General features: G+C 30.5%; 3 protein-coding genes and 1 non-coding gene across 4 annotated transcripts; 2 read left to right on the forward strand and 2 right to left on the reverse strand.

The window, feature by feature from the left end:
* Window positions 1-2298: 2298 nt before the first annotated feature.
* Window positions 2299-6478, reverse strand: LOC130447424 (beta-1,4-glucuronyltransferase 1-like). The gene is made up of 4 exons (XM_056784239.1): window positions 5727-6478; window positions 3325-3636; window positions 3004-3270; window positions 2299-2953 (listed from the first exon to the last, which is right to left on the reverse strand). Exons 1-4 carry the CDS (start codon window positions 6195-6197, stop codon window positions 2741-2743), a joined length of 1263 nt encoding a protein of 420 aa, XP_056640217.1. The 5' UTR covers window positions 6198-6478; the 3' UTR covers window positions 2299-2740.
* Window positions 6479-9881: 3403 nt separating this feature from the next.
* Window positions 9882-12413, forward strand: LOC130447425 (beta-1,4-glucuronyltransferase 1-like). The gene is made up of 4 exons (XM_056784240.1): window positions 9882-10444; window positions 11050-11361; window positions 11795-12061; window positions 12165-12413. Exons 1-4 carry the CDS (start codon window positions 9992-9994, stop codon window positions 12375-12377), a joined length of 1245 nt encoding a protein of 414 aa, XP_056640218.1. The 5' UTR covers window positions 9882-9991; the 3' UTR covers window positions 12378-12413.
* Window positions 12414-12713: 300 nt separating this feature from the next.
* Trnal-cag (transfer RNA leucine (anticodon CAG)) lies at window positions 12714-12796 on the reverse strand. The gene has a single exon. It is a non-coding gene; the product is annotated as a tRNA-Leu (tRNA).
* A 131-nt stretch (window positions 12797-12927) lies between these two features.
* Window positions 12928-14977, forward strand: LOC130447941 (ribulose-phosphate 3-epimerase). The gene is made up of 3 exons (XM_056785001.1): window positions 12928-13298; window positions 13379-13711; window positions 13770-14977. Exons 1-3 carry the CDS (start codon window positions 13062-13064, stop codon window positions 13884-13886), a joined length of 687 nt encoding a protein of 228 aa, XP_056640979.1. The 5' UTR covers window positions 12928-13061; the 3' UTR covers window positions 13887-14977.
* The last annotated feature ends 93 nt before the right edge of the window (window positions 14978-15070 follow it).

Here is a 15070-nt window from a genome sequence, read left to right on the forward strand (position 1 = left end):
TAATGGAGATACAGATAAGTGAAAAAACGGTTTTCGAAATGGTGTATAGTCTTAAGTGGTGCATTTAACGTGATGTTTTTACGTCTAAGGTAAATTATAACAGTCATTAACTTGATTTTGCTGAATTACATTATATTTCAAAAGTAGGGAAATTTATATGTAAGATTTTACAAAATTCGAATCATTTCTGCACCAAATACAATCAAAGAAACAATCAAACCCAATAAATAAACATTAAAAGTAGTTTTAAACGTAGATAATTTCAAATCGTTGTACACGTTATAATCAGAACGAGTTAAAGCGATAGCTTTCTCAAAATCCCTCTCAATTTTATCAAAAAAATATTGAACGAACCCGTTTTCTTTCAAAATTGTAATTTTTTTATCGAAATTCTCGAAAAGCGGATGCCCTTTACGGAAACACATACCGAAATAGTGAGTTACGTTATTTTCAATTTCGATAATATTCAATAAAGATTTACCGTTTTCGTCGATATAAAATTTCGGTATTAGATATTGAATAGTTTTTCTCAACCATCTAAACGATGTGTCTTTTTTAAAAGCCGTCCTATTACAACAACTAACGTAATCATCGCAAATAATTAATAGATTACGTTTTATCAATTCGGCAGCCAAATTATCACGTTTCAACAAAATAGTCATGAATTCTTCGTTTGGGAACCCAATTTTAATTTTATGTTTCAAAAAATCTTCTGGACTATTCAGTAATTGCGCAGAACAATCCTTGCGCATCAAATCGAACATCTTACATTTATATATTGTAGTAAAAAAGAAGAAGAATATGATTAAGTGAAATAGCAATACTTTAAATGACGTATTTTTTATATTAGCTTGAGATATACCTTCAAATAACAAACCCGCCAATACTATTAATACAGAAATATCTTCATCCGTTTTCGTTAAATTTTTTATTAATTTTATAAATAATAATAATACGAATATCGTTCCGAAAAAGTAATACCAAACGGTTAGTTTGTATTCCAAATGGAACACGCCCCATTCTTCTTTTTTAGTTATAGTGGGAGCGGCGTAAATTAGAGTATCTTCCGTGAATCGAATGGTTACGTCACATTTCGTTGTTGCCAACGCTACTGGCATGGCGTAGATATCGTATTTTTTCGTGAAAAATACAGGAACGATTTGCAATAAACTAGAACCAGTTTCTAATCTGGTATAATTAACTAACAAATTCATATTAGTTGTTATTGTTTTTATAATTTCCATGTTTATACCTTGGTTTTGATTTACGATGAACGGTATATCTTCCCGCCATAAAACTTTGATATATTTAATTTGTTTTTTCGGTATTAGGATCGATGTTTTTGTACAATTTCTATTTACCACAACGGCTCTATAAACGAAATATTTTTCCAAAATATCCGCATCGAAATTTTCCGATATAAAAATGAATTTGGCTTTAGTATTCAATAGAGAATTTGCCAAAATTATTTCCATAACGTTATCAACGTTTCCCGATATTATATACATACTGGGATAATCTTTATTGATGACGGTTATGTTATACGAGGTGTTGTAATAAATTGCGGGCTGTTTAACTGATATATTCGAATTAATTACGTACAGAGTGTCGTTGTTAACGAATATTTTTGTCAAAATTTCGTTTACACAACTTTCCATATCTTCTTTTATTATAAAACATTCGGAAATAAAAATTCTTATCAAGACTATGAGAACATTTAAATTCAAAATACTATTCATCTTGCTTCTACCGATTTCAAACTGTTATAAACGAATATATTCAATTTATTTCATATTTTAATTACGTAGAAACAATAAATTCGCTTACATTTTATTCTAATTTAGGTTATAAACTACTAATTTGAGTTTATGACTAATAATTATCGTTCGATTGATCAACAAATATAATCAACTCTAAAACTACACTCAATAACAAAAACAAACGCAGTACTTTGTTTAACTCCATGGCGTGTACAGCCTCCAATAATATTTTCATCTTTTTCTAATAACAGAATCTTAATATATTTGTCTTTACTACACTGAATTACGAAAACAAACGTAATATCCTGTTCAAATCCACGGCACGCTTCATTCTAATAAATCTTCTATCCTTTTTCTACTGACGGCATAAACAACGTATGCTTATCTTTTAAGTAACGACATACGTTCTTATTAGATAGCTTAACATGATTTAATAATATTAGAAAGAGATAACTAATAATAATTATTTTCTATTCATTAAACTGATACTGATATTATTTTTAATAAAGATAGTTTATAAATGATTTCCAGAAAAAAAACTAAGAAAGCTTTAATTTATTTTACGTATTACATGTACTGATATTCTAAAAATTAATTTGGCAACGCTGTCGGCTGACGTGGTAATGGACTTGTGTAAATGAATTAAAGTTGAGTTGTATTTCTGGTACTTTAGAAACAATTTGCCACACTGCAGATGGTTCGATTAATATAAACGATTCAATATTTTTAGATTTGTAAAATCAGTGGGGAAAAATTAGGAAAAGAAACAACGTTTATAACACAATTTATTATATAAAATAAAATTTGCAGTATTGGTATTATGTATCACGGTTACATAGATATACAGGGTGATTCTTTGGAACTGGATGTAGAATATTTTGATTTGGAGGATTGTTTTGTAATGAATTTTACAAAATGTATGACTAACTGGATAGTATATACATAATATAAACAAAATAAAAAAGAAAATTTTAGTTTATTTAATGTGTTAGACATTTTTTCGTATCTCCCATACTAGTGCCGTAAATACTTTTCAATTCATCTTGTATGTGCTTCAAAATTCGATTGTTTATTTTTTGCTGATCTTTGTATTTTATATTTTGAATTTTTTTCTTTTTCACCCCCGGTTTGTGAATTAAAAAGGCGTTATCGAAAACCAGGAAATTGTAATCCAAAATACATAAATGAAAAGCCTGCAATGAAACGATGAATATACAAGGTTGATCATTAGTGAGTTACTTACTTGACACATTTTATTTCCTTGGCCTTCCCAATTTAACCTCTCGTCCCAAAGCGGTTCTTTTTGCGTGCAAACGAAAAACGGTTCCCATACAGCGTGTTCCCCTTGCCTTTTGGTCAAAGCGAAAATACTCAATCCGTCCGTTTCCTCCGTGTCCATCCATTTTTGTTGTTTGGGTATTTTGTGGCATCGCGGACACACGTTTACGTGAAAACCGAAAGCTGTGGCGTTTTTATACATGTTTTGTAGCTCCTTTTTCGATTCAGGTACCTAAAATGATTTTTTTTTTTCAAATTCACATACCAAACAAATTTATACACTCACGGTATGTTCGGCTAAAATTTCAAAAATTGGTAATACGTATACGTTTTTCGATTTTTCTTCGAAATATTGAGGATTCTGTTTGACGAAATTCAAAAATTTCGGTATAAATTTCCTCGTAGGGTACAATTCTATATCGGAAGGAAATACGAAATGCGTTTGCGCGTTCAATTTCGCTACATTCCTGGCGACATTTATAGGGTAGTAAAGTCTATGCGTCTCTTTGTATGTTCCATAATCACTTACAGTTTCGTACGGAGGTTGTTTAGTACAATCGAAATCGTCAATGTAAGCTTCAAGCAAAGGCGCGTTACCCTAAAATACAAATATATTTCATTAAGATACTTAGTTCCATAGTCCTGTTACTTCCGAATCTCCAAAGGTACCTCCAAAAAAATTTTATGTTAGTACATAATTTTAAACGAAGCATTTGTAAAAATAGGTGAATCGTATGTTTTTTTTTGGAATATTCGACAAAATTGAGAAAAATTAAAAATTGATTTGATATCACCATCGTCAATGTAAAGTTCAATAGTATCGCGTTACCCTAAAATACAAATATATTTCATTAAGATACTTTATTTCATAATCGAGTTACTTCTTAATCTTCAAAGGTACCTCCAAAAAAATTTATGTTAGTACATAATTTTAAAGAGTATTCGTAAAAATAGGTGAATAGTATGGTTTTTTTTTGAAATATTCGATAAAATTAAGAAAAATTGATTTGATATTATTCACGATTGTCGAAATGTTCGATTCAATAGTAGAGCGTTACCCTAAAATACAATTATATTTCATTAAGATACTTTGTTTCATAATCGCGTTACTTCCTAATTTTTAAAGGTACCTCCAAAAAATTTATGATTAAAATCAGAAAACCTGAGAGTATCGTATAATTAATACAGGGTTTTTCAAAAATAGGTGAATCACATTTTTTTTTCGATTCGATTCAACATTTACGAAAGGATAAAATTCTAGATTCGAAGAAAATATGTCGACAATTACGTATGGGGTTGTTTATGCATTAGAAAATAGTAACGTTTCAACTAGAGGCGCGTCACCCTAAAATCAAAATTTATTCCATTAAGATACTCAGTTTCATAATCACGTTAATTTCCAACTAGTATAGGTACCTCCAAAACTGAAATTTTAGTAATTCCACTACAAAAATGTGTATTAATACACATACGTTTTTCGATTTTTCTTTGAAATATGCAGAATATTTAACAAAATTCAAAACTTTTCACAAGTTACGTTTCTATAACCGAAGACAGTAGGAAAATCATTTTGTTTCAAGTAGAGGTGCGCTACCCTAAAATAGAAATATATTTTATTAAGATACTTAGTTCCATAATCGCGTTACTTTCGAAATTCAAAAGGGTACCTCTGAAAAATGTATAAAATCAGAAAATTTTGAGATTATTGCATAATTTCTAGTCAACGATATTTAAAACAGGGTGATAGAAATACGTTTTCCGATTTTTTATCGAAATCTAAGATATTGTGTAATTAAATTCAAAAATGTTCGTTTCAACTCTCTCGTGAATATAAGTTTCATAATCACGTTACTTTCCAACTAGTATAGGTACCTCCAAAAAAATTTTTACTATTGAAATTATAGTAATTCTACTACAAAATATTCAGAATTTTTGACAAAATTCAAAACTTTCCACAGATACGTTTCTATAACCGAAGATAGTAGGAAAATAATTTTGTTTCAAGTAGAGGCGCGCTACCCTAAAATAGAAATATATTTTATTAAGATACTTAGTTCCATAATCGCGTTACTTTCGAAATTCAAAAGGGTACCTCTGAAAAATGTATAAAATCAGAAAATTTTGAGATTATTGCATAATTTCTAGTCAACGATATTCAAAACAGGGTGATGCAAATACGTTTTTCGACTTTTTATCGAAATCTAGGATTTTCGGTAGTTAAATTCAAAAATGTTCGTTTCAACTCTCTCGTGAATATAAGTTTCATAATTGCGTTACTTCTGAAATTTCAAAGGTAACTTCTATACCTTCGAGACTCACAGCTAAATTACTTATTGTTTCATCATATTTTCTCCACTACGCAGTGAAATAAATAAATAAAATGGCTCCAAAGTAATCAATATTAGTGAGTTATTTATGGTCGTCGTTTATCAGTTTAATACATCAATTTATATGGATCAAAGTTTAAGTAGATTTCATAAAAAAAAATAATATTTTCTGATTACGTAATTAATATAAAAGGATTAACTTTTTGTCATATCCAAAAATAATAATCTTCATTGTTATCAGATGAATTAGATCGTTTCTTAAAATTAAATAGCCTTGGAATTTGCATTTCACGGTGTAATCTTTATTATTTATTTGAAAAAAAATATATTTCACTAATAAATATACAAAAAGCACTCTCACCACTGTCGGAACGTGATCAACATCGAAAAACAAATGAAACGTAACGAATTCTTTGACAAAAGGTGTAGTACACTTTCTTAAATAAGCCACACTTTCCATTGTAGCGAAAAAATCGTCACCGGGCGCGTATAGAGCCACACTAATAGGTCCGCGCCATCTATCCACCAACGGTAATATATTATCTAAAAATCTAAAATCCCCCGGGGCCGTTAACGTAACACTTTCACTATTTTCGTAAGTTCTCGTAGCTTGAACGTAATTATTGAGCACTAAATATTTACCCCGGTATTCTAAACTTTTTTTCAACTTGGAGTCTTCGCATTTGAATTCTTCTTTCACGTACAAAACATTTTTTGTTTTGCTGAAATCGATGCGAAACAACGCAGTGAGGCCGATTAAAAAAATTATTAATATAAAAAAATTTCTGTGACGTTGTACCAAATTTTTAATAGGCATCGTTCGATGTTTCATGTTATATTGTTGTATATTATACCTATTCTTATCTCATTTAAAAAGATGATTTTATTAGGCAAACATAAAGCAGATGTGTGTTTTCGATTTTAAAGGGATTTAAATTTTAATAAAACGTATCTTTTCAAACATAACAATACCACTGATTAAGATCTACGTTATTTTATTTATTTGTATAATCTTTTTTCTTGTATATATTATTTAAATGTTCGAACAACATATCCTGAATGTACCAATACATTCGATTTTACACAACAAATTTCTGTAATTCATAGTTAATTACAAAGAATCACCCTGTATATTAATAGCGTAAAGATTTTGCATTTAAAAAACATATATTTCATTATTTCTCGGACATCTTGTATATCTCCATTAATTCCATACTATTTCCGTATTACTTCTTCTTTTTTATCGTCTACCGATTGATACATAATCGGTTATTATCGGTAGACAACCCGCATTCCACATTGTATTTGCTGTATTTGAATACAGATTCCTTCTAGATAGGCAACATGTATACAACTCATATATACAAACAATACATTGACCTTTGTATCATACTTAGAATAACCCTGTATATTAATAGCGTAAAGATTTTGCATTAAAAAACATATATTTCAATATTTCTCGGACATCTTGTATATCTCCATCAATTTCATACTATTTTCGTATTACTTCTTCTTTTTTATCGTCTACCGATTGATACATAATCGGTTATTATCGGTAGACAACCCGCATTCCACATTGTATTTGCTGTATTTGAATACAGATTCCTTCTAGATAGGCAACATGTATACAACTCATATATACAAACAATACATTGACCTTTGTATCATACTTGGAATAACCCTGTACATTAATATCGTAAAGATTTTGCATTTAAAAAAACATATATTTCAATATTTCTCGGACATCTTGTATATCTCCATCAATTTCATACTATTTCCGTATTACTTCTTCTTTTTTATCGTCTACCGATTGATACATAATCGGTTATTATCGGTAGACAACCCGCATTCCACATTGTATTTGCTGTATTTGAATACAGATTCCTTCTTGATAGGCAACATGTATACAACTCATATATACAAACAATACATTGACCTTTGTATCATACTTGGAATAACCCTGTACATTAATATCGTAAAGATTTTGCATTTAAAAAAACATATATTTCAATATTTCTCGGACATCTTGTATATCTCCATCAATTTCATACTATTTTCGTATTACTTCTTCTTTTTTATCGTCTACCGATTGATACATAATCGGTTATTATCGGTAGACAACCCGCATTCCACATTGTATTTGCTGTATTTGAATACAGATTCCTTCTTGATAGGCAACATGTATACAACTCATATATACAAACAATACATTGACCTTTGTATCATACTTGGAATAACCCTGTACATTAATATCGTAAAGATTTTGCATTTAAAAAAACATATATTTCAATATTTCTCGGACATCTTGTATATCTCCATCAATTTCATACTATTTTCGTATTACTTCTTCTTTTTTATCGTCTACCGATTGATACATAATCGGTTATTATCGGTAGACAACCCGCATTCCACATTGTATTTGCTGTATTTGAATACAGATTCCTTCTAGATAGGCAACATGTATACAACTCATATATACAAACAATACATTGACCTTTGTATCATACTTGGAATAACCCTGTACATTAATATCGTAAAAAATTTGCATTAAAAAACATATATTTCAATATTTCTCGGACATCTTGTATATCTCCATTAATTTCATACTATTTCCGTATTACTTCTTCTTTTTTATCGTCTACCGATTGATACATAATCGGTTATTATCGGTAGACAACCCGCATTCCACATTGTATTTGCTGTATTTGAATACAGATTCCTTCTTGATAGGCAACATGTATACAACTCATATATACAAACAATACATTGACCTTTGTATCATACTTGGAATAACCCTGTATATTAATAGCGTAAAGATTTTGCATTAAAAAACATATATTTCAATATTTCTCGGACATCTTGTATATCTCCATCAATTTCATACTATTTTCGTATTACTTCTTCTTTTTTATCGTCTACCGATTGATACATAATCGGTTATTATCGGTAGACAACCCGCATTCCACATTGTATTTGCTGTATTTGAATACAGATTCCTTCTAGATAGGCAACATGTATACAACTCATATATACAAACAATACATTGACCTTTGTATCATACTTGGAATAACCCTGTACATTAATATCGTAAAGATTTTGCATTTAAAAAAACATATATTTCAATATTTCTCGGACATCTTGTATATCTCCATCAATTTCATACTATTTCCGTATTACTTCTTCTTTTTTATCGTCTACCGATTGATACATAATCGGTTATTATCGGTAGACAACCCGCATTCCACATTGTATTTGCTGTATTTGAATACAGATTCCTTCTAGATAGGCAACATGTATACAACTCATATATACAAACAATACATTGACCTTTGTATCATACTTAGAATAACCCTGTATATTAATAGCGTAAAGATTTTGCATTAAAAAACATATATTTCAATATTTCTCGGACATCTTGTATATCTCCATCAATTTCATACTATTTTCGTATTACTTCTTCTTTTTTATCGTCTACCGATTGATACATAATCGGTTATTATCGGTAGACAACCCGCATTCCACATTGTATTTGCTGTATTTGAATACAGATTCCTTCTTGATAGGCAACATGTATACAACTCATATATACAAACAATACATTGACCTTTGTATCATACTTGGAATAACCCTGTACATTAATATCGTAAAGATTTTGCATTTAAAAAAACATATATTTCAATATTTCTCGGACATCTTGTATATCTCCATCAATTTCATACTATTTCCGTATTACTTCTTCTTTTTTATCGTCTACCGATTGATACATAATCGGTTATTATCGGTAGACAACCCGCATTCCACATTGTATTTGCTGTATTTGAATACAGATTCCTTCTAGATAGGCAACATGTATACAACTCATATATACAAACAATACATTGACCTTTGTATCATACTTGGAATAACCCTGTACATTAATATCGTAAAAATTTTGCATTAAAAAACATATATTTCAATATTTCTCGGACATCTTGTATATCTCCATTAATTCCATACTATTTCCGTATTACTTCTTCTTTTTTATCGTCTACCGATTGATACATAATCGGTTATTATCGGTAGACAACCCGCATGTACATATCATACTTAGAATCACCTTGTATATTAATAGCATCAAGATTTTTCATTTAAAAAATATATATTTCAATATTTATCGTACCCCATGTATATTATATATCTATTAATTTTTTATTATTTTCGTACCACTTCCTCTTCTTCTCTTTTATCGTTAACCGATTGATTATTTAGATCTGTTTGTTATATTTACAGCGTCTACCGATAGATGTCTTTTAAATTATTATTACAGATTCCTACCAGATAGGCAACCGGTATACAAACAATGCATTCGTATACTTAGAAATAATTTTTTTTCTTGAAAATTGTTAGATAAATCTCATACACCATGTATATTGATATTAATTTTATATTATTTACATATAATATCACGTACGATGTTTAAAAATTTGACTATTTAAAATTTGTTTACATCTTCATAAATATAATTATTTATATTTTTATTAGTTTAGCTGACAATAAACATTTGCTTTTATTTCAGCCAGTAGTTAAAAAATTCTTGGAAAAACGTGATTTAAACTAATATTTTTCATCGTGATATTTAGTTTTGCTATGAGACTTTCCTTAATGTCAAATTTCAGCGTGTCTCATCGACAATATTTACTGTTATACATATTTCTTTGTATCTGTTTCAGTTATTTGTTATTGACTCATTTATTCCAAGTAGACACTTCAGATTATATCAGAAATGAATTTAGTGAAAAAAGTGTAGAATATCGCGGAAATTATTTAGTGTTGAAAAATTTTATTAGAGCTACAAGAAAATTTGAAAACGACGAAAGTATCACGCTTACCACCCCGGGAGATTTTAGATTCCTAGATAATATTTTACCTTTGGTCGACAGATGGCGCGGGCCTATTAGTGTGGCTCTATACGCGCCCGGTGATGATTTTTATTCTACAACTAAAAGCGTGGCTTATTTAAGAAAATGCACGACTGATTTGGTTGAAGAATTCGTAACGTTCCATTTATTTTTCGACGTCGATCATATGCCTGCGGAAACGGTAAGATTTATTCAAATTTATTTACGCTCATAATAAATAAAAAGGGAATTTATCACGTTAATTTTGGCAACACTGCTAGTAGAGCGGAAACTACGTTTAATTACTTTGAATAGATAAAGTGGGGAGACAATATGATGGCGCCTAAATTGTTCAGGAGGGTGTGGCATAATTATATACACTGAGAAAAGTTTTATACCGAGTAAAATACAAGTGCGATCAAAAAGTTGTATATATTTGATTTTTTAATGATGTGGAAATACGAAAATTAAACGGTTTTTAAAAATTTAATAGTTTTTAAATATAAAATATATCGTTTTATAAATTAAATAAGAAAAAATTGTTGTATTTGACGTTTAAATTTTTACAAAATTTGATTTTTTTCCGTGCAGTTTGTTGTTAGCTTCTTTGTATAATATGTTTCGACTTTAACTTTGGCAACACTGTACAAATGACACGTTTTTTGTAAGCGATTCATGGCGCGAAAAATGTTTTGGTGGGTGTGGCATAACCAAATACACTAAGAAAAGTTTTTTAGTCTTGAATTTTTGCGTATTTTTCGATTTTGAGTATACGTTTTGACAGAATGTTGTGTCGTTTATTTATAGGGCAACATACCGCTTATTGAAATGTACAAAGATGATTTCGATTGCAGTCAAAAGCCCCCGTATGAAATTTTAACCGAAAACGGGACGTACAAACAAAAATTCGGACTTTTTTACCCCATAAACGTCGCCAGGAACATAGCGAAATTGAACGCCCAAACGCATTTCGTATTTCCTTCGGACATAGAATTATATCCAACCAGAAAGTTTATACCGAAATTTTTAAATTTCGTCCAACATAATCCTCAATATTTCGACGAAAAGTCGAAAAATGTATTCGTATTACCGATTTTCGAAATTTTAGAGGAATACGCAGTAAGTATTATATTTCCCTAGAGCTACAGAAAAAATCGCCTATTCGGCATCGCCGCTTTTGCCGACGTACAGAAAAATTCATTTTTCCCTCGCATTAAAAGAAAAAATTCACAATCTGGCAACATTGTTTACATCATTGTTTACCTGACATTTTGCATACGCCGATTACCGTTTTCCCCAGACCTAGGAAAAAATCCTCAATTTGGCATCACTGTTCAGACTACAGAAAAAGCATCCTCAATCCGCCATCACCACCCCCTTAGATCTAGGAAAAAACTTCCCGCCCGCCGAGGTTTTTTCCCTAAATCTAAGGAAAAAATTCCCAATCTGGCATCACCGCTTACCCCGAGTATGTCGCTTTATACTCTCGTATGGATTCTGCGCATTTCGAAAATCGCCCCTACTTCGTACCCGCGTATATTTGAAATTTCAGATACCAGAATCGAAGACGACGTTACGTTTAATGCACAAAAATCGCACCGCGTTCGGTTTTCACGCCAAAGTGTGTCCGCAATGTCACAACGTTCCCAAACAACGTGAATGGTTAGCTACAGAAGAAACAAACGATTTGAATATTTTCACTTCGGCCAAAAGACAACGCGAATTCGGCATATGGGAACCGTTCTTTGTTTGTACCCAAAAAGAACCGCTTTGGGACGAGAGATTGAATTGGGAAGGCCAGGGAAATAAAATGTGTCAAGTACGTAAATTTCGTTATAACCCCTGTATATTAGTAAATTTCTTCCTTTTATGTGTGCCCTGTATGCTATTATGATAGGTGACAATGTTTTATGGTATTGTAGGCTTTTCATTTATGTATTTTGGATTACAATTTCCTGGTTTTCGATAACGCCTTTTTAATTCACAAACCGGGGGTGAAAAAGAAAAAAATCCAAAATATAAAATACACCGATCAACAAACTGTAAACAACAAAATTTTGAGGCATATCCAAAAGGAACTGAGACGTGTTTACGGCACCAGTAATGGCGATACCAGCCATTGTTATACACATTAATTATTATATTTAATAAATTTCTATCTATTTTTAAATGTTTTTCAATATTTTCCTTGTTGTCCCACATCCCGAACATATTACGAGACGTATGACTTGTTGGCACACATCCAGAACGTGTTTTTTAAAATTTGCCTTGTTAGCCCACGTCCTAAACATATTACGAGGCATTTTACTTGCTGGGACACATCCAGAAATTTATTATTTGAGTTGTTGGTGTAGAAAAACACATTCTCAAGTATTTTACGTGTTGGATACGTACAAAAAGTATTTTATGGTATTTTCTTTAACTTTTAAATCTGTAATATAATTGAAACGATAAAAAAAATAGAAAAAGTTTGTCAGAAGTGGGATTCGAACCCACGCCCACAGAGTGGACTGCGACCTGAACGCAGCGCCTTAGACCGCTCGGCCATCCTGACGTTACGTAAATTTAAATTAGAAATACTATAAATTAAGACAACGTTAAATAATGATAAATTTCTATATTTTTATTTCTCAAGATAACATTTGATAAACTTTAAATAGTTATGCAATATCCTCGATAATTGAGCTAATATAGTGATTTAACTATTATCAAAAATTAGTCGTTTCTTATTGGCCCTTTTCGTACGTCACCTTGACCAAAAGTCAAAGTCTGTCATATCCTTTATATCATTAGAGTAGTGTTTTTGTTTATTAGACGTTATGGAAAATAAGTTAAAATGCAAAATAGGGCCTTCAATTTTAAACGCCGATTTATCCCAATTATATATAGAATCGCAAAAATTATTAGATAGCGGTGCAGATTATTTACATTTAGACGTTATGGACGGTAACTTCGTTCCTAACCTAACATTCGGTCATCCCGTAGTGAAATGTCTTAGGAAAAAAATACCCAACGCCTGTTTCGAGACGCACATGATGGTGGCTAATCCAGAAAAGGTAAATTTACGTTAAAAACAAATATAAATATTTATTGTAATGTAACTCATAAAAAAACATCGATAAACATTTATTTATAGTGGATTCAACCAATGGCAAACGCAGATGTTAACTTATATACATTCCATATAGAACCAGTTATAAACGACGTGATAAAAGTGTGTAGAAAAGTGAGAGAATCGGGTATGAAAGTTGGTTTGGCCTTAAAACCAGCAACTGGCATAGAAGAAGTGAGACAATATATCGATCACGCTGACGCTATATTAGTAATGACCGTGGAACCGGGCTTCGGCGGACAGAAATTCATGAACGACATGATGCCTAAAGTACAGTGGTTAAGACACAATTACCCCTTGTTAGACATAGGAGTAGACGGTGGTGTTGGTTTGAATACGATAACGGCTTGTGCAGAAGTGAGTATATAACATTTAAAATAAATTTGAATACGCGCTCAAACCGCGGACTTTTCAGGCCGGTGCTAATATGATAGTCTCAGGTACTGCGATTATTGAATCGATAGATCAGGCGGCGGTTATAGCGAGTTTAAGGGAAACCGTCGAAAGTTCTATTCATAAATGTAACGTTTAAAAAGTCTGTTGGAATAAAATAAAAAAAGAAAAACAAAAAAAACATGTGATTCAAGTTAAGTTTTATATTGTTGAAAAGTTGATAAAATTGTCTAAACAAAAATATACGTTATACTGTGTCTAAATAGTTATTTTATTAAAAAAAATCATTTTTAATGAATTTCAATATAAAATTATTCGATTTCCATTTGTAAATGTTTTTTTTTTCAAAAAAAAAATTATATTTCAATAAAACATTTAGTATTTGAGTGAAAAACGAATTTTTTGGTTTGTTTTTATAAACATTTCGAATGCACCTCGTAAGTAAATCGCGTTATTTTTTTTTAATTTAACTAAAAAAAAAGGAATTTTTTGCTTATTTGTATAATCATTTCAAATTACCCTCTTAAATCGCGTTATTTAAAAAAAATTATCCTATTTTTATAAACTTGTTGCTAGTTGGTATAAACTTTTCGAATTCTCCTCGTAGATTACGTTATTTTATTGATAAATTTCGTATTTCAATTAAAAACGAACTTTTTGCTTGTTTTTATGAACATTTCGAATTCCCCTTGTAAATTGCGTAATTGCCTATACATTCAATAATGCAATTACGGGTATCTACTGATTTATTCACCGATTCTGATCACTTTAATTCACGTCAAATAGTCAGGGAGATAGATAAAGATCAATTTAGACGGAAAAGAAGAATAACCTATTTAAAATAGTTGTAATATTCATAAAGCTAAGATTAAAGATAGAGAGAGTACTATGACATGTAAGTTTCAAGTGATGAGGAGGCTCTTTCTCTTACTACCAATAGTTCAATTTCATTTACTCTTTCTATCTTCAATATTAACTTCATAGTATTATCAGATGTATCTGAAAAAATCATCAAAACAGGCTGAACAGCTCTAATAGCTGAGACCTTTTTAACCTCTAAAAGAAGATCGTTAGTTTAGACAAGTTTATCGAATTTGAATTCTTGTTGATATTACGTTTCCATTTTTAATTGTTAAATCAGAAAGTTTTTGACATTTAGGTGATGGTAAATTTACTTTTTTTTCCAAAAAAAAAAACAAAATAAAATAAAGGTTTTAATATACATTACTAGTTGTTTTTTTTAACTATACAGGACGTCCCATGGTTCTTTTTTCCATCGATAGTTTTAAGAAATGTACGAAAATTAGGAAGAGCAGTAAAAAA

Source organism: Diorhabda sublineata, chromosome 8 (assembly GCF_026230105.1).
Source record: "Diorhabda sublineata isolate icDioSubl1.1 chromosome 8, icDioSubl1.1, whole genome shotgun sequence".
NCBI classification, from domain to species: Eukaryota; Metazoa; Arthropoda; class Insecta; order Coleoptera; family Chrysomelidae; genus Diorhabda; species Diorhabda sublineata.

What these genes read in the sequence shown, in the direction of transcription:
- LOC130447424 (XM_056784239.1), bottom strand. Translation starts at nt 6,197, where the DNA reads ATGAAACATCGAACGATGCCTATTAAAAATTTGGTACAACGTCACAGA. An exon ending in TTGATCACGTTCCGACAGTG is followed by an intron (nt 3,637 to 5,726) that starts GTGAGAGTGCTT and finishes TTTGTATTTTAG; the next exon opens with GGTAACGCGCCTTTGCTTGA. An exon ending in AAATTTTAGCCGAACATACC is followed by an intron (nt 3,271 to 3,324) that starts GTGAGTGTATAA and finishes AAATCATTTTAG; the next exon opens with GTACCTGAATCGAAAAAGGA.
- LOC130447425 (XM_056784240.1), top strand. Translation starts at nt 9,992, where the DNA reads ATGAGACTTTCCTTAATGTCAAATTTCAGCGTGTCTCATCGACAATAT. An exon ending in ATCATATGCCTGCGGAAACG is followed by an intron (nt 10,445 to 11,049) that starts GTAAGATTTATT and finishes GTTTATTTATAG; the next exon opens with GGCAACATACCGCTTATTGA. An exon ending in AGGGAAATAAAATGTGTCAA is followed by an intron (nt 12,062 to 12,164) that starts GTACGTAAATTT and finishes ATGGTATTGTAG; the next exon opens with GCTTTTCATTTATGTATTTT.
- LOC130447941 (XM_056785001.1), top strand. Translation starts at nt 13,062, where the DNA reads ATGGAAAATAAGTTAAAATGCAAAATAGGGCCTTCAATTTTAAACGCC. An exon ending in TGGTGGCTAATCCAGAAAAG is followed by an intron (nt 13,299 to 13,378) that starts GTAAATTTACGT and finishes ATTTATTTATAG; the next exon opens with TGGATTCAACCAATGGCAAA. An exon ending in CGATAACGGCTTGTGCAGAA is followed by an intron (nt 13,712 to 13,769) that starts GTGAGTATATAA and finishes CGGACTTTTCAG; the next exon opens with GCCGGTGCTAATATGATAGT.